This window comes from Monodelphis domestica, chromosome 6 (genome assembly GCF_027887165.1).
Source record: "Monodelphis domestica isolate mMonDom1 chromosome 6, mMonDom1.pri, whole genome shotgun sequence".
Classification (NCBI taxonomy): domain Eukaryota; kingdom Metazoa; phylum Chordata; class Mammalia; order Didelphimorphia; family Didelphidae; genus Monodelphis; species Monodelphis domestica.
Window position 1 is genome coordinate 263,867,927 of NC_077232.1, and position 23,373 is coordinate 263,891,299.

General features: G+C 37.5%; 1 protein-coding gene across 4 annotated transcripts in view; it reads right to left on the reverse strand.

The window, feature by feature from the left end:
- DAPP1 (dual adaptor of phosphotyrosine and 3-phosphoinositides 1) overlaps positions 1-23,373 on the reverse strand; it is a 111,159-nt gene that overhangs the window by 60,327 nt on the left and 27,459 nt on the right. The window contains exons 2-3 of one of the 4 annotated variants that reach the window (XM_056803157.1): positions 11,040-11,187; positions 9,838-10,065 (exon numbers count right to left, since the gene is read on the reverse strand). The exons of 1 other annotated variant lie outside the window; for it this stretch is intronic. In XM_056803157.1, coding sequence (XP_056659135.1) covers positions 9,838-9,920 — 83 coding nt within the window. In that variant the 5' untranslated portion in view covers positions 9,921-10,065; positions 11,040-11,187. Of the gene's footprint in view, positions 1-9,837; positions 10,976-11,039; positions 11,188-23,373 lie in introns of those variants that run through there. 2 more of the 4 variants (XM_056803156.1, XM_007495890.3) reach the window with 2 other exon arrangements.

Below are 23,373 nucleotides of genomic sequence, written 5' to 3' on the forward strand. Positions count from 1 at the left end.
CAAAGTTCATAGATAGGCAGTTCAGCTATCTTTTCTAACCTTTCACCAGAAGTATCATTAACTCTTGGGAAAGGGGAATCTCAATAATCCTCACTATGATTTGGAATGTTGCTTCTCTTCTAGTTTGAAGCAGGTTCTTTTTCCCTTATTAAAAAATATTTTTATTGGCATAGTTTCAGATTAGAGGGAGAGTAAAAAATTCAGACCATTGCAAAACACCACATTTGAAAAGGGTCCTTCTTTGTATGGCAGGAGGGTTGGGGAAGAAAGGGTGAGAGAGGGAAAGAGAAACAGAGAGACACAGACAGGCCAGACCAGACAGAGAGCTAGGGAAAAAGAGACAGAGAGAGAAAGAGACTCCCTATCACCTTCAGGATCAAGTACAAACTCCTTTGTTTGGCATTTAAAACCCTTCATAACCTAGTTCCTCCTCCTGCTCCTGATATTTCCAGGCTTCTTATACTTTACAACCCGCCATGTACTCTTAAATTTTTTTTATTTAATTAACAAATTAATTTAGAATATTTTCCCAGGGCTACATGATTCATATTCTTTCCATCGTCTCTTCCATCCCCCTCCATAGCCAACGTGCAATTTCAACTGGGTTTTACATGTATTATTGATCAAGACCTATTTTCATTTATGCCATGTACTCTTTCTTGCTGTTCCATGAACAGGAAATTCTACCTCTTGGCTCTGGGCATTATTTCTGAATGTCCCCCTTTCCTGGACAGGTCTCACTCTTCACCTCCAATTCCTGGTTTCCTTTAAATCCCAGCTAAAATCTCTCTTTTTTTATGGGAAGACTTTCCCATTCCCTCTTAAATCTAATGTCTTCACTCTGTTGATTATTTCCTATTACTTTTGTATATAGTGTGTCTGCACATATTTGCTTGTTGTCTCTTTTATTAAGATTGTGAGTTCCTCAAATCTGTCCACAGACTCTTCCTGGATGGCTAACCTTGGGTAAGTTACTTGATGCCCAAATGCCTAACTCTTACCACTTTTCTGCCTTGAAACCCATACATGGTATTAATTCTAAGCAGAAAGTAAGGGTTTAAAAAAAGATTGTGAGCTCCTCAAAGGCAAAGACTATCTTTTGACTCTCTTTGTATCCCCAGCACTTAACACAATGCCTGGCATATGGCAGGTTCTTAATCAATGCTTATTGACTGACGGATTCATGCCTAAATCAGGGCTATTTATCCCTTGCTTTGTAGCCATTACTCACTCAGAATGCAATAACTTCATCTGAAGATGAAACTCTTTGTAAAAGAATATATATCAAATAGATGAAATTTAAATAGAGTAAGTAGTCAACTCCCAGAGTTGTCAGGCAGTGATGAGGCAGGAGAAGGGAGGAAGTGGAAAGGGTATAAATTTATCAGGTCCTAGGACTGGCAGCAGTCAGGAAAACCACAACATTCTGTTCAGGCAGATCACTCCTTAAGGAGGTCAGTGGAGCTAGACAACTATCCGACTACTCATAATTACATTCTGGGTGGGATAACAGTACACTTTTCTTTTGCTATTCTCTCCATGGAGCTCCAAAGTTCCCAGGCTTTCCAGGTCTCTTGGCTTCTTCCTCCCATGATCTTCTAGTATCTCCTTCCATTTGGAAAAAGCTACACTTTTCATCAGACCCTTGTCAATGATGGGCTACACTAGCAGAAACAAAAACAATTATCTGAACATGAAAAAAGAGTCATGAATATGTCTTAAGAGAAAAGCTATCTTCTTTTCTCCCTTTTCCAATTATGAGTACTACTTGAAGTTCTAACATGCTTCAAAGGGGACTTTGGGTAATTAGCTACTTGAATGATCCAGCCCTGAGCTTTTGAGGGAGCAACATACAGATGTTCTCTCTGTGACTCTCTTTCATGCCCATTAAGTTCATTTCAAATGGCTCAGTTTTATAAAAGATCGTGGCTAGCTGGACTTTCTATGCATTTAGAAAACCACAAGAGGAGTCTAAGGGAGGTTTTGGCAATTTACCAGATTTTCTGAGCAATTCCCATGATATCCTGTCTGTGACCGACACTCAAAGTAAGATATGTTTATATTAAAATTTTGAACCTTATCAGTTTGTCTGTTCCTTCCTGTGATGCAGATTATAACCCATCCCATTCCTGCCCATCTTGTCTCCCAAAATGTTTGACATGGATCATCTATCCACTGTGCTGAGCATCCTTTTTGATTTTTTCCCCTGAGTACCCTAGTAGATCACTGGGGTGATCCATTCGTTATCTCTCATTCATCCAGACAAGTGAGGTTTTCAGATCTCTATATATATGAGGTTGTTTGGACAGAAATGAGCTCAAGACTATCTTCCAAACGACCAGACAAATTCAAGGGCAGAGAACCACATGGGGCCATTCACATAATCACAGGTTTTGGAAGGGATAATTAGTTATGGTGGAAAGGATGCATGGCTGATGGGTTGAGGTAGTAGATTTGATCTCTGTGTGGGTCAGAATGCCGAAGATAAAAAAAAAAACAACTTGCCACAGGTGCCCCTCATCCTGGTCAGCCATCTCACCAAGATGTATTCTTTGATCATAAGGGACATTGGGTAAAGGACTGAAAATGGACCAATGAAAAGTTCTCACAGCTCGTAGGAAATATTGTCCTAGAAGCTTGGAGAGCAACTTGCTATGCAGGAAGGTGGTGACACTGGCCAAGTATAGCCTCCCCGAGTCTCAGTTTCTCACTTAAAATTCCATTTGACAAACATTTATTAAGTAACTCCTATGTGCCAGGAAACTATGTTAGGTGCTTGGGATACAATGATGAAAATAAAACAGCCTCTGCCTTTGAGGAAGTTACATTCAACTGGGGGAAGAAATCCCCCATATATCCATTCAAGTATAAATATAAAATATATGAAAAGTCATTTCAGTAGGGGTGGAGAAAAGATACAGCTCTAATACAAAGAACTGTTAGTAAATAATTGAATGGGGGTCTGGAGGGCAACAGATAAGGACAGCAAGGAGTGGGATAGGCACCTTAGAGGGATGAGGCTGAAGGGGCTGCTGTCAAAGTATTTCCTTCTCTGACTTTTAGAATTCCTAATTTCCTATCTACTTTGCCCATGAGATAAGAGACCGTACTCTAAAGACTTAACCCTTTCAGCTCTGAAACTCAAGTCTTGTCCCTGTCAGGTCCAGTCTCCCCTACTAGTAGGTGTCTACCATGGTCCCCTCTATGGACTTCAGTTCCAGCTATGGTTCCTTTTATCTGGCTATCTTCTGGATAAGTAGGAGGGCACTTGAAATCCTAAAATGCTTCAAGGACCTCTGGGTAATTAGCTACTTGCCATTGGTACTCACTCTCCATTTCCTTTTCCTTTCCTAACCCTGTTTCAGATCTGGGACCATAATCAAATTAATACTCCAATTGCTGCTGGAAAAGGCATATTGATCTAATTCCCTATGGCTCTACTTAGTAGCCCTGTAAATTTCCAAACCAAAATACTCCATGACCATCTGTCTCCTAAATAAATATTTATCATCTCTTCTACTCTCTCCACTTAGAATGTAAACTTTTTGAGGCAAGGTTTATCTTTGGTTTTATATTTGTTGCTGTTTCAATTATTCATTTCATTGCTATTCAGTCATTTCAGTGTATTGGACTCTTCAAGACCCCATTTGGGGTTTTCTTGGCACCTAGCATGGTTTTCCATTTCCTTCTCCAACTCATTTTACAGATGAGGAAAATGAGGCAAATGGGGGAAGTGACTTACCCAGGGTCACACAGCTAGTAAGTGTCAGAGGCTAGATTTAAACTTATGAAGGTGAGTCTTCCTGACTCCAAGCCTGGCATGCTATGACCTATGGCACCACCTAATTATTGCCTCATTCAGTTCGGAACTCAGATCAAACACTGAGACCTTTTTTTTTAAATTTTTTTTTATTTTCCTCATAGTTAATGCCACTCCGTACTCCTTTGAATTTATGAGTTTATTCATATACACACATATGAACATGTTTCCTCCATAGAATGTAAGCTTTTTGTGGTCAGAGACTTCCTGTCTTATTTTTGAAACTATAGTGTCTAGCATGGCATTGGCAGGTAGTAGGCACTTAATTAGTATGTTGTCTCATTGATTTGAAACACAAAGAAGCAACAGAACTAAGTCCCATGTTGTCTGGTATGTATGTTGTCCATTTTTAAAGTTATGTCCAACTCTTTGTGACCCCATTTGAGTTTTGTTGGCAATGATATTGGAATGGTTTGCCATTTCCTTTTCTGGCTAATTTTACAGATGAGGAAACTGAGGCAAACAGAGTTAAATGATTTGCTCAGGGTCACAGAGCTAGTTATTGTCTGAGGCTAGATTTGAACTCTGGAAGGTGAGTTTTCCTGACTCTAGGCTTGGTGGTCTAGCTGCCCTTGGTGAGTATAATTGTCTGCTTTGTCTATCAGTGCATTTAAACCCTTTCCTTCCTAGGCTCCTGTGTCCTGTCTCTTCTGACTCCAATCTGTACAACATATTGCACACTGTAGCCCAATGAATCCTTGTAAACTACTACTCTGAAGGGCCTTAAGAAGAATCTCTCCCCTTTCACTAAAACCTGCTCCCCATTGCCTACTCAAGGTCCTGCCCTTAGGCTGCCATCCAAGGCACCCTGATCTCTCCTTTCCAAATCTCATCTTCCATAACTCTTCAGCACAGTCCCAGGGCCTTGGCCATTTTGAACCTCTGACCATTGCCCAAACATCTAGTGAGCTTTCGAATATCCCAGATTTGCTTTTGCAGTTCCTTCCACCCCTCTGCCTGGAACAGCCTCCCTCTTTTGTCAAGATCTTTCCTTCCATTCCAATTCAAAGTCTGACCCCAAAGGTACCTCCTCCAATGTTCCTTCCCTCAACATCCCAGCTGGAAAAGATGACTCCCTTCTCCCCTGAACCACTGCAACCATAGGTCTGCAAGACTACGGACCACATGATTTTTGTGCTGTAGTCAGCTGCATCCAAGCTTTATCCCTCCTACTAGATATTAATTTCTTGATGCAGAGATCATGTTCCATACATTTCTGCATCCTGTCCCAGGTTTAGCACATTGCTTTGACCTTAGCAGGTTCTCAATAAGTGTTGAATAAATTAATGACAGGAGGCATCTGGGTTCAAAAAGTGCTTCTTTTCACTCCCTAGTTAATAAAATGATTAATTCTGAATAAATGCTGAATGATAATATCGACTGATGAGAAATACTTCTGCACACTTGCCTAGCACTGGATGGGGCAGATTTCTACCTAATTCTGGCTGCCTACTTGGAAGAGAAATGAGCTATGCAGCTGAGGAGGAAGCTCACTGGAGATCTACAAGTAAAAGATCAAGAGCAGGAAGGGAGCTTAAGAATACTCTGACTTTAAGTACTTAGTATGTTGACGTGGTGGAATGACTGCTGAACCTGGGGAGACCTTTTAAATCTGGCTTCTGACATTTACCAGTTTGTGACTCACAGGTATTCCTCCTCCTCCTCCTCTTCCTTCTCCCCCCCATTTTTTTTTTTGCCATTGGGTCTCCCTATCTCCCCCAGGCTGGAAACACAGCAGCTACTCACACAGTGGTAGGCTGCTAAATGGTTAACAATCAGCTCTCCAAAAACAAAATGTACAGAATATATTTTAAACTTACTCTCTATTATTAAAATCTTCTCCATCACTTTCTTAGGTCTAGGCAATCAACAAAACAATAAATCAAGTTCTGACTCGAAACATCTGCTGATTTTGGGGGTCTAAATAGTGAGACTGAAAATTTAGCAATGGGCTCTGCCAAGAAATTCTTTGACCTGATTCTAGCACAAACAGTCCCGTCTGAACAACCAATGAACTTTAACCTACATTATTTTTGACCTGAGTCAGTGCCTACCACCTTGGCAACCCAATCCTCTTCATGGAATTACTGCTGAACTTAGTATGAACACCCAGTCTGTTTAGCCCAGTGGAGTTCCCAACTCCGGAACTCAACATCCATGAATCTCAGTGTTCTCAATAGCAAGGATTACCTCTATGCTTGGCCAATTCATCTCTTGAAGCCTCAGGTTTCTTAGATGTGAAGTGGGATAATAAAGCCCTTATTACCTACCTCCCAGTGCATTTGTCAAACCTTAGGGCAATAAATGCTAGCACACACTCTCAGTTTATAGGCAAGGAATCTCAGAGAGGTTAAATGACTTTCCCAAGTCACAGAGAAACTAAAAACAATAAGAATAAATATTTGTTGAACCAATGAATTAATGAATAAGAAATCATTTGGTATTCTAAAAATGCGCTGACTCAGAAAGCTGTACTTTCATAGTTAACTCAACTTTCCAGGCTCATGGTTAGCCATACAGAACTTTGTGCACAGGGAAAAGAAGGTTTGTCTAATAGCTGTAGATCTAATAATTTCTTTATTGACCTTGGTGAGGATAGGTGCTAGATTTCAGGAGGATCCATGCATTTGGATTGGAAAAAATGTGCTTCTTTATCTCAATATCATTTGTTTCCTTGGTAATCCTGTGAATTTCATTTATACATTTTGAAATATGATTTTAAAAAGCAGTTCAAACTATGCTAAAAGGGTGTAAGACACAAAAAAGAATGACTAACCCCAGAGATCATCCCTTAAAGACTAAATCTTATTTCGCTCTGGAACTCTTGTTTTGTTCCCTCCAGCGCCGAGGCTCGCCCAAAGTTTCACCTCTAATAAGTCAAATAATCCACAACAGACTGAATACAATGCCTCCAATCTAGGCCAGTGTAGTCCAAATGGTCCTTCTCCCCATCTTCATCAGGTAGCAGTAGTAGAGATAGGGCTTTTCCCCTCCCACACACCTGGGGATCCAAGAGCATTATCTTGGCGTTTGGAACAGGATGTATATTCACAAGAAGGAGAACAGTATTAGAGAGTTCTGAACCATTTTTTCTCCCCCCAAAAGAAAAAAAAATTGAGTAGAAGAAAAACTTCATTTAGGCCATTTTGAAAACTATTACATCGAGTTCAAACATTCTAATGTTGCTTTTTCATCCCAAAATTTGCACGGTGATACCTTCCTCTCAAGGTATCCTCCATTCTCCTAGGAGAAGATGAAGAAAAATTGGTCCAAGTGCCTCATTTTCTGAGTCATCCACTCTGGACATTTTTTAAATGCTAGGTTTGGATAACAACTTTAAAAAGAAGAGTTTGGTCTATTTCTCCCTGAGAAAATTGGTCTGACTGTCATTGCTTTGTAATATTCTAAATTTCTTCTTCTGATCTTTGACACCTCCACAGTTTTTAAGTGTGTATGCAGGGATTCTAGGGACTTTTGCAATTTCCACAAAACCAGTTGTATTTTCTAGCAACTCATTAGCAGTTCTCTGTGGCTGAACTACCAAGGTGATGCCTATGTTTCTTCTTCCCTGTTTTATTTCCCCCATCTCCTCACTTTTTTCTAAGCCACCAACTAAAATAGAACAGAAATCCCCTTCCCCCAGCTTCCCCCCAGCATATTCCACTCCCCCCCCAATCCTTCACTTTCATTCTACTACTGAAACTGTGAGACAAATTAAAAGACGTTTTAGGTGAATGCTGTTTTTAGCCACTTGATACCTCAATATCTATCAATACAATACAATCACGGAAACTATGGGTGAATCATATGCAGTGAAACACTGCATATGTATGGATATACAGGTAGATGGATTACAAAAATGGGAGGCAGAAACAGAGAGAGGCAGAGATAGACAGAGAGAGGCAGAGGCAGAGAGAGGCAGGGACAGGAGACAGAGGCAGAGAAAGAGACAGATATAGAGAAACTGAGACAGAGAGGAAAAGGGGGGAGGGAGAAAGGGGGGTGGAGATAGAGATAGAAAGAAACAGAGAGAAATAGACACACACACACACACACACACACACACACACACTGAGTAAGGACACAGCTGAGATATTTAACATACCTCTTTTAATGTTCCCTGAATTGTTATGAAGACCAAAATAAGTTATTTGCAAAGCATTTAGTGAAGTCTGGTACATAGTAAGAGCTTAATAAATATTTGTAAATTTAATATTTAAAAATGTTTCCTCAAAATCTTTTCTAGGATTCTACCAGAAAATTACATTTCAATGTTCCAAAACAATTCTAGAAAATAAAATTATTGGAAGGCATAGAATCCCAGGATCTTCTTATATTAACAATGGTCTTCATTAATGAAATAATATTCCAGAATGCTGTTTTGTTTTTAAATTTCTTTTACATGATATAGGCTTTATACAAACCTCCTAATCTCATTTCCCCAAAATTAATCTTAAAAAAGGTGCCCCAAACCCAGAATAAGGTGTTTATTAGTGAATTTTTCAGATAACCCCTTGAAGGTCAAAAATTTGTTGCCTTTAGATATTTTGTCTGAAAACTTAAAAAAATATATTCAATGTGGGTTCTTAAAATAGAAATACTAAACTAAGCATGTCTTCAGCTTTTCTACATTGTTCAAGATTATCATGGTGAACATCCACTCTATTCTGTGTTGTCCATTATAGCCCAATTTTGCTGCAATTGAGTCTGTCGAGCAATCAATTGTTAAGACTTACTACTGGCATGGGGCCTCTGTATACCAGCTTTCCTCCCATCTTGCTTTATTTGATTTACTATGGGCTTGGAAATTAGATGACCAAGCTTGCTTAGGCGGGAAAACTGTGTCACTAAATTTGGGAGGTCAGAACCAGGAAGTGGCCTCAAAATCTGGTGTTGGTGTAGAGGCTTTGTGACAGTTATTTTGGGGACTAGGAGACTTTTTTCATCCATTTCTGGTTTGTGGCTGTGCTCCAGAGGGGTTGAGGCTCCTGGAATTGTGTCCTTTAACTTGGAGTTGTGAAATAGAAGTGTACCAGAAATAGAACTGTCTGCTCTAAAATCTCACCTAAAAAGCAGGGAGAGGAATGATTGAAAGTCTATTACAGGAAGACCCATGAAATCGTAATAACTACATTTTCAGACAATTGGATTCAACCTGATTTTAGCTCTTTGCCATAACTTGCAATCCATGATGCTAAGAAATGAAGACATCCATTATTTTCCCTCTTCTGGTTAATGAAGTTCCCCATCTGGATTGACCAGGACAATCCAGGAGCTCTGAGTCAAAGTCTCACTCTGGGAAATTACCCTTTTGCAAGGTGTTGGTCATTGTACTAAATAAAGTGTCATATTTTTAAAAGGTTTTTTTTTTTTAAACCAAGACATCTGAATTGTCTGGTCTGTCAGAAGCACACTTTATTCCGTTTTTAAAGCACTTTCTAGTTTCCTCCCTTGTTAGCATTTGTAGAAATAAAAGACCTCTCTGCACATTCTCACCGTCTAACGAATATCCTACCAGGAGAATGGAAAACAAAACAAAAACCAAACACATACAAGGCTACTGCAAATACTTCCTCATTCTTGCTCTTAGGATTGTTGTTGTGTGTTTTTTTTAAAGAACCCAACCACCAACAAACTCAAAGCCCAATCCACTTATCTATTAAGGCAGAAACTTTATTGTCTACCATATATCGCGAATGTATCCCTCTGACTGCCAGGAAGGAGTTCTTCGGCTCCAGAAAGGAATCCTTTTACCTTCACATACTTGCACCTTAACCTGAAGTTTTTACACACGTAAAATCGAGTCCATATTCCTTCACCCTGTTACCCCGAGATTGCATTTTGGAAAAGTTTGTTGTGGGTTTTGTTCAAAATCCAGAAGAAGTGAAAGTACCAACCACTGGAAGATGCTTAGCCTCTTCTAACGTGGAAAGAGAAGAGCAAAGGAAGGGACCATTCATTGAGGTGGGAGGGAGTCAAGTCTAACTTTGGCTGCTGGGACGTGGCTCAGTCCTTACCCCAAGTCCTGGAGGTGCTCAGCTTCTCCCTCCGAAGAGTCCAGGTGGCTCATGTTTCTTTCTCTAGCTTCGACTCTGCCCATTCGAGCTGCCTCTCCACTACCAGGTGGGTTGGAGATGAAGGGAGCGAGCGAGGCAAGATTTTCCTGCTGCTGCTCACTTGGTTAGATGCCACCAGGAGAAAAGCAGCCGGGCCGGCAGCTCATGCTGCTGCTGCTGCTGCTGCTGCTGCTGCTGCTGTGGGTGTGAGCCCCAACCAGTGAGGAAGTGAAACTCCCAGCAGAGCTCAGCAGCCATCCACCCACCCCAGCCAGATCCTGAAGCAGAGGGAGGCAAGGGAGAGGCAGGGAAGAAGCATGCAAAGACAGCTTGGCACAGCTAGCACACAAGGTCCTTTCTGCCCCAGGGAGTCAGGGAAGGGAGTGGGCACCCAGAGATGCCTCTGGACTTGGACCATGTCTCAAGGCTTCTCCATCTGCTGGTTATAGCTGGCATTCAGTGGGCAGAGGAACCCTCTTCCCCCCATGGTTCACATCCAGTCATACAACTGGAGCTGAAAGGGACCTCAGAGGCTACCCCAACCCTCTCATTTTACAGATGAGGAAACTGATGCCAAGGACTATGTGGGTTACTAGTGTCAAAGGGCTACTGCTCTTCCCAATATCTCTCTCTTCCTAACATTAATGATATTGATGTGAAAAAAGGGAGGTAGACCAGTGTTGATTATTAGACCACTGAGCCTACTAATTTGATGCTAGAGTTGGTGTTAGTAGTACTTTCCCATCACTAACTGGAAATTGAGGAGATGATCATTCATTTGAGAATGGCTGATCAAGTTATTCTATCCTTCCTCAAAAGACTGATTATGATGGAGTACTATTGTGCTATAAGAAAGGACAAGGGAGGGGTAGTTTCTTCACCAAGAGCTGTGAATGTTGTGGCAGGATGGTAAGAAGACTAAGCTTGGAATCAAAAGACCTTGGTGTGAATTATGCCTTTACCACTTATAAGAGGTGGAACCTGGGTAATTCATTTCAGTTTTCTAGACCTCAGCTTTCTCATATGTAAAATGGATTAACCTGGTTCACAATACTGAGCAAAAGAGATAACCTGTACAAAAATTTATGTTACATATATATACACATGCACATATGTATATATTTTATATATATGTATGTACTCCCTCCTATCCAGGAGCTTACATTCTTTAAGGGGCAGGTAGGTGGCACAGTACACAAAGTACTACATCTGGAATTAGGAAGAACTGAATTCAAATCCAGCCTGAGACACTTTATAAGCTGTGTGACCCTGGGCAAGTCACTCCAACTCTGGCTACCTCAGTTTCCTCACCTGTGAAAAAAAGCATAAAAATAGCATTTATCTCACAGGGTTGTGGTATCAAATGAGATTATATTTGTAAAGTGCTATGTATAGACAGTGCCTATGTCAGCATGATTCCTTTAGAAAGATCTGATCTCAGGAAAAGGGTTATTAAAGAAGCAGAAATCCTTAAAATCTTGCACAGCCTGCCCACAGTTTAACAATACTTTTTTTCACTATATGAATGTCGTTATTCAGCCTTCTTCTAGTCATTAGCAATTGTTGAGCAGGAGAGAAAAAAAGATTAGTTCTTTGCTCCTCATTATCAATCCTACATCCTACAATCATCTCTCTACATCTGAGAGATCAGAATCCATGCATCCAGGCAGCTCTTGGAGTTGTGCAGGTCACTGACACTTGGCTACATGACAAAAGCTTTTGAAGTCAGCATGGAGTTCATAGATCAGGAACTTTCCAAGTTTATTGCAGCTGGGAGACTTCATTGCAAAACAGATAAAGTCAATGAAATTGTGGAAACCAACAGAGCAGATAGCAAGAACTGGCAGTACCAAGAAACTATCAAGAAGGGAGATCTGCTGCTGAATAGAGTTCAGAAACTTTCCAGGGTCATTAATATGTAAGGCTCCAGGAGACCACTGACATGCAAAGAGATAGGATTGTTAATAAAAAACATTTTGGAAATCTTCTAATGATATTGGAATAAAGGTGCCCTGTGGTGATAAAACACTTGTAAATGTTAATAGTTCATTATGCAAACCACTCAATTATAAAAAACAAATCATACGTTTTTAGTTAAAAAAGAAGCTTTTTTTAAAAAAGAAGCTAGCATCCCAAGCTAGCATCAAATCAGCAGGCTCCTGACTTCCTCCTCCCTCCCTCCTTCCCTTCCTTTCTTCCTTCCTTCCTCATTCCCATCTCCCTACCTGAGAAGGCAAGCAAAGGGTTGTCAATCACATATGTGCAATCATGTAAAACATATTTCCATATTAGACATATCAGAAAAAAAGAAAGAAAGACAATTATGCTTCAGTTTGCTCCTTGAATTTATCAATTCTTTCTCTGGAGGTAAACAATACATTTTCATCACGAGTCCCTTGAAACTGGCTTGGATCATGTATTGATCTGAACAGTCAAGGCCTTTACATTATTACAACATTGCTGTAACTGTGCACAATGATCTAGTTTCTCACTTTAGTTTGCTTCAGTTCATATAGTTCTTAATAAGCTTTTTCTGAAACTACCCCTTTCTTATAGCACAATATGTCCTTTCTTATAGCACAATAGTACTCCATCATAATCAGTCTTTTGAGGAAGGATGGAATAACTTGATCAGCCATTCTCAAATGAATGATCATCTCCTCAATTTCCAGTTCTTTGTCAACACAAAAAGAACTGCTATAAATATTTTTGCACATATAGGTGTATAAAATTTATAAACATGTATATAAATAAATATACATATATACACAAATACACACATATTTATTATCCATAGATATATATCCCTTTCATTTTTCTCTGATCTCCATGGGGTAGAGACCCAGTAGTGATACTTTATATCCCTTTGGGTAAAGTTACAAATTGTTCTTCAGAGTGGTTTGGCCAATTCACAATTTCACTGATAGTTGCAGCTGGGAGACTTCATTGCAAAACAGATAAAGTCAATGATCTCATTTTTGCTCATGTTTGCTGCCCTTGCCTTTTTTTTTACCTCAGCTAAAATGATTTAGATTCTGCTCTAACCCTTTATTTTAATTCTATGTGTAGTCACACTGTATGTCTCAGGTATGTCTCTTGTAGACAATATATTGTTGAATTCTGGTTTCTAATTCATTCTGTATCTACAACCATTTTTACCAATGAATTAATCCCATTTATATTCACATTTATATTCACATTTATGACTACTAACTGTATTTCCCTTTGTTGTTTTTTCTTTTATTTCTCCTTCTCTTTCTTTTTAGTTCATTCCTCCTCAAAAGACTGTTTTGCTTCTGATCAATCCCTCCCTTAATGCTTTCCCCCTTTTAGCATACCCATCCCCCATATCTGATATACCCTTCCCCTCCTAATTCCCTGTTGGGTAACATAGATATTTATACTCAGCCGAATGTTTATATATATTCTTCTTTTTTTGAACCAATTTCAGTGAGAGTAAGGTCCAAGCATTGCCCACCATTCCCCTCATTTTCTTCACTACTATGAAGACTCTTCCTCTTCCTTATGTGCCTGTTTTATGTGAGTAAATTTTGCTCATTCTACTCCTCCCTTCTCCCTTTTTCTTTCTTCCAGTGCATCTCTCTCTCACTGCTTCATTTTTTTTAGATCATCCCAACATAATCAACTCACACTCATGCCTTCTATGTATGTAAACTTCTTCTAACTGTCCTAATAATGATACAGTTTTTAGGAGTTATATGTATCATCTTTCTATATAGGAATATAAATAGTTTAACTTTATTTACTCTCTTCTAATTAGTTTTTCTTATTTATCTATTTATGCTTTTTAAAAATCTAGTGTTTAAATATAAAAATTTATATTTGGCTCTTGTATTTTCATCAGGAATGTTTAACAATCCTCTATTTCCTTAAAATTGCCATTTTTTCCCTTTAAAGAATTATAGTATATTTTGCTAGATAGGATATTCTTGGTTGTAATCCTAGCTCCTTTTTTATTCCAGAATATCATATTCTAAATTCTTCATTCCTTCAACATAGTAGCTGTTAAATTTTGTTGATCCTAACAGTGGCATCATGATATTTCAATAGTTTTTTGTTGTTGTTGTTGTTGTTCTGGCTATTTAAAATTTTTTCCTTGACCTAGGAATTCTAGAATTCGATTATAATACTCCCCCAAATTTTCATTTTGGAGTCTCTTTCAGAAGATGATGGGTGGATTTTTAATTTCTATATTGCCCTGAGAATATAAGTATTGGGGCAGTTTTCCTTTATAACTTTTAAAATATTGTCTAGGCTCTTTTTTTAAAATCATGGCTTCCAGATATTCTAATAAGTCTTAAGTTATCTGTCTTTGGTCAATTTGCTAGGTCAATTATTTTTTTATGAGATATTTCACATTTTCTTCTATTTTTCATTCATTTGATTTTGTTTTATTGTTTCTTAATTAAGTTATTAGCTTCACCTCCTCAATTTCAATTTTTCAGGAATTATATTCTTTAGTGAGCTTTTTTTTTACCTTCCCCCATCCCCAGTTGTCAAATTCTGCCTTTTTTTAACAGTTCTTTTCTTTAGTAAATTTTTTGTATTTAAACCAGTTCTGTTTTTAAGATGTTATTTTCTTCAGTATTTTTTTGGACTTCTTTTAACAAGAAATCTTTTCATAATTTTCTTGTATCACTCATTTCTTTTCTCAGTTTTCCCTCTATTACTCTTCTCTCTTTTATGAACTTTTCCAAGAATTCTTGTTGGACTTGGATCCAATTAGCTTTTTTCTTTGAGGATTTGTATGTAGCTATTTTTGCATTGTTGTCTTCTTTTGAGTTTATGCCTTGGTTTTCCCTGCCACCATTGTAGATGTTTATAGTCAAGTTCTTTTTTTGTTATTTGCTCACTTTTCTACCTTGTTTCTTAATTTTTGAACTATTTACCTGAGGACAATACATTTTTCAGAGCTTCAGGGTTTTTTGTGTTGCTGTTTTCAGAGCAAGTCCTTGGGTTTTCTGCAAATTTTCAGTGCTCTAAAGTGGTCTAATCTGGGGAGAGGTATAGTCACTGCTTTATTGGAATGCACTATATATAGTCTTTACCCAGGAAGGACTTCTGCCCCACTTCAGTTGCAAATGTTAACACTTGCTCTTCCTGGCCCTGGAACTGTCACCAGGATCCTAGGTTCAGTCACAAGAACTAGTGCCCCTAACTAACCCTAACCACAAATTTTCCTTTCCATGCTGGAACTGTGACCAAGAACTATGTATCGGCAATAGAGTTGTCAGCCAGCTCCAGCTAGACCTACTTTCAGCAAAGGATTCCATGTAATCTCTTTTTGACCAGTTGTCTGACCCCTTTACTGTTTCTGGGCTAAGAACTTCTGAAGCTACTGCTGCTGCTGCCACTATTGTGGTCATTTCCTGAGCCTACAGCTAATGCTTCTGCATGCACTCTAGACCAGCTTCCACCAAGGTGTCATAGACTTTTCCTACTGATCTTTTTAGCTGTCTCTGACTGGAAAAAATGCCTCACTCTTAGCCTTTGTTGGCTCTGCTGCTCCAGAATTTTATTCGAGAAGATATTTTAAGGTTGTTTGGAAGGGAATGCTGGATAAATTCATCTGTGATGCTGCCTGTACTCCGTTGTTTTGACTCAATCTGGATTGCTATTTCCTTTAAATATGTAATAACTTCAGCATTTAGCTTTCATTTTTAAAACTATTTTAAACATTTTACTTATGTCTTTTTTTAACCTCCAGGACTCTTCCTCCTCCTCACCCAGAGAGACAGCTCACTAACAAATATTTTAACAAATAGGTTTTTTTTCTAAAAATCAGCCCATTTTTCTAAGATATTTCTTTTCCCTTTTCCCTTTACTTATTTCCTTTTTTTATTTTTTAAAATAACATTTCCCCTTCATTATATGTAAAAATGTTTGTCATTAAAAAAAGTTTTGAGTTCCAAATTCTTTCTCATCTTCTTACCCTCCCTCTCCCACCTCCTTGAGATAGTAATCAATCTGGCATTGACTTTACATGTGCAATTATGTAAAACATTTTTCTGTATTAGTCTTTTGTGGAAGAGCTCTCAAATGGGAAAGAAAAAAAATAAAATGTAGCATGTTTCAGTCTGCATTCAGACTCCATCAATTCTTTCTCCAAGAATAGAGGACATTTTTCATCATGAGTCTTTGGGATTGTTTTGAATCACTGCTGAGAATAACTAGGTCATTCAGTTTTTCATCCCAAACTATTGCTGTCACTGGTGTACAATGCTTTTTTGGTTCTGCTCACTTTACTTTGTATCAGTTCATAGGAGTCTTTCCAGATTTTTCTGAAATCCTTTTTATTTCTTATAGCATAATAGTATTCCATCACTATCATTTACCACAACTTGTTCAGCCATTCCCCAATTGGTGGATATCCTCCCAATTTCAAGTTCTTTGCTACCACAAAAAGAGCAGCTATAAATATTTTTGTACAAATAGTCCTTTCCCCTTTCCTTCAATCACATAGGCAATTTAGTTAAGGTCCTTAATAGCTTTCTCTTGGACCTTTGGAATATTGTCCTAATTCTCCCTGATTCTAGTTTTTTTCCCCACAAAAATGATTTTTCCTAAAGTCAACCATTTCATTCCTCCATCCAGGAAACTCCAGTGGCTCCCTATTATCTCTAGGTCTCATAGTTCTTCATCAAGTATCTTCATCTGGCATGCAGAGGACAGAATTAGATCCAAAGGGTAGAAGCTATAGGAAGTCTTTTAGTCAATCAATAAGAATTTATTAAGTGTCTACTATGTGCCAGGCACTACAGTCTAGTTCAATATAAGGAAGAATTTTCTAACAATTAGATCACCCTTAAAATGTAGGGAATTTCTCATCACTTAGTGTTTGAGCAGAGGCAAAATGATCACTGTTGAGGAAATTGTAGTGATAAAATCCTCAAGGAGTGTAGAAATTAAATTTCATCAACTCCAAGGATGCTTCATTCCCAAAGATTTTTAGTAGTTTTGTGCATGAGGGAGACAATCTGACGGTGGAAAAAACATAGGCTCACAGGTTAGAGGACCTGGCTTCAAATCCTGCATCATATACTTGTTTGCTAAGTGACCTTGGGGAAATCACTCAGTCTCTTTCAGCTATAGTTTCCTCATCTGTTGTCTTGATGATGAAGTGATGTCTGTAGAATCTTTCGCAATCTTTCTTTTTGTTGCTGTTCAAGTTACTTCAGTTGTGTCTGACTATTCATGGACCTATTTGGGATTTTCTTGATGGAAATACTAGAGTGGTTTGTTATTTATTTTTTCAACTCATTTTACATATGAGGAAACAGGGAAGCAGGGTTTAGTGACTTGCCCAGGGTCACCCAGCTAGTGTCTGAGGTCACATTTGCACTCAGGTCTTCTTGAATCTAGGAGCAGTGCTCTATTCACTGTGCCACCTAGTTGCCCACCTTATTATATAAATGATATATAAAATGTACATATAAAATAGAATTTTATATAACATAGATAATGTATATATTATAATGTGTATATAAATAAAACATAATACAAATATATGAAATATATATTTAATCTATATAATACATGTATGAAAACATATAATTTATATATCATATATGATGTATATATACATAAAATGTACATATAATATATAATGTGTATTAGATGTGTCTATTATATAATGTATATATTATATATAACATATACTTATATAATGATTATATAAAATACATAAATATATAATTATATAATATAATTTATGTATAAATTATATATCATAGTTATATAAATTTTACATTATTACATAAATAATATTTACACAATTATTATTTCCAGTTATTTCCATTATTATAATTCTCTTTGATGTTAGTTAAACTCTGTGAAAATAAAGGGGATAGACTAGATGGAATCTGAGGTTCCTTGATGTTTTAAATACATCTCTGTGCGATGGTGAGCCTCATTCTCTTCCTTGTCAGGTTCTGACCTTCTATTATAATGATACTTCCTAATCATTTCATGGAGCATCAGAGTACTTCAATGGGCTTACAAACAAACTGGTGCTTGCAACATTTTCTTTCACCTAGTTTATTAAACACCTGCTCATGCAGTTCAGCAAGAGCTCTTCATTTGATAGGACTCAGGATTTCCTAGAACTGCACAGAGACTATTTTATCAGTTAAAGTGAGCAGATTAAGTGATACCAGGCTCCTTTCTGCAAAACTATTGCTTCAGCATTTAACTCTACCATATTAAGGCAGCATGTAATAAAAATATGCAAACATCTGCCTAGGAGTGTTAATGTAACAGGTGCTGTGTGTTCGTGTGAAGCAAGACACCATCTGTATGGAAAGGTCATGCTTAATCGACTTGGCACCGATTTCTGAATAATGAAAGCACGTATGAAAAAGAAACTTACACTGAACTGGCTTTTGTTTGCAAGTTTGCAAAAGTAGTTTCTGGCTCACCAAATGAACCCAGATAGAGTTACCCACTTCAGTATCTTGAAGGCTTGGTCCAAAGCCTTGTTATTTTTCTTGGACCAATTTTACTTGAAAAGTATCCAGTCTGGCCAGTAGATGTCAATGTAAGCAAGAATTATTTTAACCCAGCAGTCAGCCACCCTGATATCTTTGGAAATGGTCTCTCCAGAAGGCACTAGGAAAGGGGAGATATGAAAAAGGTATGAACTTGTGCTGGTTGGCTTTTCTGAGCAGTCCCCTCCTTTTTCCTTTTTGTTCTTTGGTACAAGGAATGGGGAGTCAGGGCTATCAGCTAAGAGAGTTAACATGATAAAGTAACCTTTAGGGCTTAGAAGCTTGAAACTCTGGGCCAATATTGCAAAAATAAAGATATTTTGAAACTTCATTTTAGTTAAGAATCTTGTAGAGAAAAGTTTTTCATGAGAAATGTGCCATCTTCTATAGTTCCCTTCGACCAGCCATAATTAACACACAGAATTCATCCTAAAATATTATATAGGTAAAAATTATAAGTAGGAGGGCAGATGGGTGGGTTCAAATCTAATTTCAGGCACTTTCTAGCTGTATGACCCTGGGCACATCACTTACTCCCATTGCCTAGCCCTTACCACTCTCCTGCCTTGGAACCAATACACAGTATTGATTCCAAGATGGAAGGTAAGGGTTTAAAATATAATAAAATAGACTTTACCTGAAGCTTTACCTGAAGTTAAGGAAGAATAATGTTGCTATAGGGGAGTCTAGGTTGTTGGAGGCAAATGCCTACTTTGGTGAATCATATCATGGAAGAAAATTGCACATCCTCTACAAAGAATTATTTCATGTCAAAGTCAGAGACCGAACTAGTAGTCTGGATCCATGTGGAATTTCCAAAAAAAGTTTACTCTGAAGATGCCAGGGATTTTAGGATAGCCACAAACAGTTTCAGGAAGAACCCTCTGGCAAAAAAGTCTATTTTGATTTTGTAAACTTAAATTTAATTAAAAAAATTAACATTTACTTTCCTTCTTACATTCCAATTTGGAAGGAAGAAGAAAGAAAAAAGAAAGTAAAACAAAATTCTTGCTAAAAATATGTACAGTCAAGTAAAACAGATTTCTACGGTGACCATTTCCAAAGACATATGCCTCATTTTGCATTTTGAATCGATCACTTCCCTGTTAGTAAGTTATCTCCCCTTTATTGTCACTCCTCTGGAATTGTGGTTGGTCATAATCAAAGTTCTCGGCTCTTTCAAAGTCGTTTGCTTTACTTATAGGAGTCATTCTATACATTGTTCTTTAGGTTCTGCTCAGTTCTTACAAATTCTTCCAGGTTTTCTGAAAGAAGAGAAGGAGGAAGAGAAGGGGAGGAAGAAGAAGAATGTGAAGGGAAAGGAGGAAGGAGAGAAGATGATGATTTTGCAATGATATTTCCAGTAGAAAAGTTAAGCAAACTTAAGTAAACATAACTTCTAAGATATTATCATCTCTGCTGTGTTCATTGACTAAAAGAAAAACCAGGATTTGTGAGATTTCAGGTTATCTGAGTGATAAGGAATGACAAAATTAGGAAATTACAGGACCTCCTTCTAGTAAAAACATTGCTTGTGGCTAAAATGTAAGTAGTTAATAAATCAAAGTCATGGGTGAAACTTTTATAACTTTATCTTCATTAGTCAGATTTGCTCCTCAAGTAGATTGGCAATTTAGGATTACCAATGAAGAATTTAACATTCATTCAACGATCATTCATTAGCCTCTAGCTGCCTCTCTGGTCACTGTTAAAAGGAGATTAGTTCTCAGATTACACTCACTAATTTAGTGCCTTCCCACTAAATACTGGTTACATAAAAGATGGACACAAGTTGTAAAAGGCAAGTGTCACGGGAGTTTCTACAATCTGGGTTCCATGAAAGCTCAGTAAGAATCTCATCCAATAAGCATCAAAAGTAGCCAAACTTGAAATAAAAGGATTTATTAGTGAGCTAAGGAAGACTGTTCAGGCTTATAGTAGCTGAAACTGCTTATACATTGTGTTTTATAGCCCAGACTTAGATTATACAGCATTCTATAGCAGAAAAGAAATGGGTGGGTGGGTGTTGGGAAAATCTTGGAATCATAGGAGTCAATAAAGATCAGGGGTATCTTTCTTTGGGAAAATGCAGTTAATAATCTCAAAAACAGTTGAGGCTCCTTTCAAGATAGAATCCATCTGGCTCATCTTGCTATTTGTTAATAAGGAGAGGAATAAAGTACAGCCTGACAGTCTCTGTTTTTTGGTTCTCAGCAGTCTATTTGGGGAGATATTTCTCCAAACTCACGAAAATAATTTTCCTCCTCCTCTTCTTACACAAATAAGCTCAAAGAAAAGAACAAACAGAAATTAGAGAAATTGTACAGATTAGAATATAAAAGAAAATACATGAGTGAACGAGCTCTTTTTGGGGGGAGCAAGTGAGATCCTTGTAAAAAGAGTAACCCCAATCTTACCCAAGGGGAAAGTCTACAATGTGTCTAGGCAAGCTGAAAACTAAGGTCTTTGGGGTAGGAGGAAGGGTAACAGCTTCCTTCTTTGACTTTAGCACCATTTTTTGGAGAAAAGCTGTATCTTTGGTTTTAAATCATTTTCATTTCCAAACATATCCCTTCTTCAGAGAAACAGCCTTTATAAGAAAGACTAAAAGAGGAAAGGTAAGAAGTGTCTAAACAAACCTTACCAAAACATTGCTCAAAAAGGAGTCTGACAATATTCCATACCCACAGTGCCTCAACTGTGCAAAGAGAAGGAGGTGCATTTTCTCATCCCCTGTGTTCATAATAATCACGCAACCTCCAGTCTTTCTATTTACAATATTGGGGTAATTGTGTATATTGTTTTTCTGTTTCAGCTTTGTGCTGCTTTAGTCCCCATAACTCTTCCCATGATTTTCTGAATTCTTCTTAGAGAATATTTGTTAAGGAAAAGTAATGCCCTACTACATTCATGGACTTCATTTTTAAGTATTCCCCAATTGGTGGACATCCACTTGGGTTTCTAATTCTTTGCTCCATAATCAGGACAGCTATGAAAATGTTGGTGTATTGGAATGTTGGAATGTTCACCTCTGTCTTTTACTTCCTGGTGGCATTTCCCTAGGGGTAGGATTCTAGCAGATCAATAGAGTCATTAGATTTTAAATAATGCATTATTTTAAAAAATAGAGCTAAATATGGATATCATTTTTAGAAGATTTGCACTGTACACATTTAAGTGCCACTTAATTTTTAACATTTTCTTCAGGCTGATTTTACTCCAATATCAGACAACTAAAGGCAAATTTAATTATATTATTTATCAGATACTTATGAAGGCATGGAGAGGCAAAACATATCTATTCATAAATATTTAGGCTTATTCATGTTATGATTGATTAGAATAATTATAATAGAAATAGATATTATCATTGTATCTACTTGTGTTCACTGGGTGTATATGTGTGTATATATATTTATGTTTTTGAATGTATGTGTGAACATATATATGCCATCTCCATTAGAATGTGAGCTTCTTGATAATAAAGGCTTTGGGGGCTAATTATTTGTGTCTCTAATATATAACATAGTGCCTGGTGATTTGTAATTAATTAATAGATGCTTATGGGATCAGAGAAGGGATGAAGTGGGGGAGGGAGGTTAATGAGCATCTAATAAGAACATACTATGTGCCAGACCCTGTGCTAATTGATTTATAAATATTATCTTATTTGATCCTCAGAACATGTGAAGTAATTACTATTATGATCCAAATTGAAATTTAAGGAAACTGAGACAGAGGATAAATGATTTTCCCAAATTTGTTACATAGCTGATAAATGTCCGAGGATGAAATTTGGACTTGGGTTTTCTTGATTCTTGGCCAAACACTCTATTCACTGTACTATTTAGATGGAATAATCTAGTTATCCTTTATGTACAAAAGCATCTGGTAATCTCTAAACCTTTGCTCCACTCTCATTTATAGGAACTAACATCATAACACTTTGTTTAAACCCGTACCTTCTGTCTTAGCATCAATCCTAAGTATTGGTTCCAAGGCAGAAGAGCAGTAAGGACAAGGCAATGGGGATTAAGGGACTTGCCCAGCATTACACAGCTAGGAAATGTCCGAGGTAAAATTTGAACTCAGGACGTCCTGTCTCCTCCACTGAGCCACCTACCTGTCCCCTTCATAAAGCTATTAATACTGTTAGCAAACTCCCCTTCACCTGAGAATTCTTCCTCTCCCTCCTTCATGGAAACATGACTCCTCCCAATAAATCAATAAGCATTTATCATTCATATTTAACATGCTTACTGTATTTCAGGCACTGTGTTAAGAACTGGAGATGTCAAAAAGGAAAGAAAATTCTGACATATTTTCCATTTTTATTTGTCCTTCCAGTTTTACCCTTAAGTGTATTGAGGAAGACTTGGCTTAATTAGGTCTCACACAAAGCTTTCTTTCAAATCATTTCCCCCCCTCCGTGCTTTTCCAAGCTTAAAGAGGAGATTCTACTTATTTCCCACTATCATGTTCCAGAAGAGTTTGAAAATGAGTTTATATTTGAAATTGGTGCTGCCCTCAAATACCATATTTCTTTATCAAGGAGATTACGTGTTTGGTGCCTGAGTTGGATTCTAGAAGCTTTCTATTCTCTTGAGGGTTTGCTTTACATTTCTAAAATTTCTGCAGGAAACTGAAAACATCTCTACTGATAGTTATTCTTTTCTCCCACTTTTTTCATCAATAACTCATTTAAAAACACCAAATTGAAGTTCTTTTAATTGCACACCACAATATTCTTTTTTATATTTTTTATCTGTTGATGCTTTACTTTGATCCAACAAATAGATAAGAGTGAATGTAAATAGTTAATTTTAAAATTACTTCAATATGAACAGTTATCTCCTAATTATTAAGGTACAGTTAAGCAACTGCAAGAGAATTTTTATGCCCCCCCCCATTTCCTTGTATTTATTGGCACTACCAAGTTCTTAAAATTATCCTTTTTTTGTATTGACTTTGTATTGACTTACATGACTCT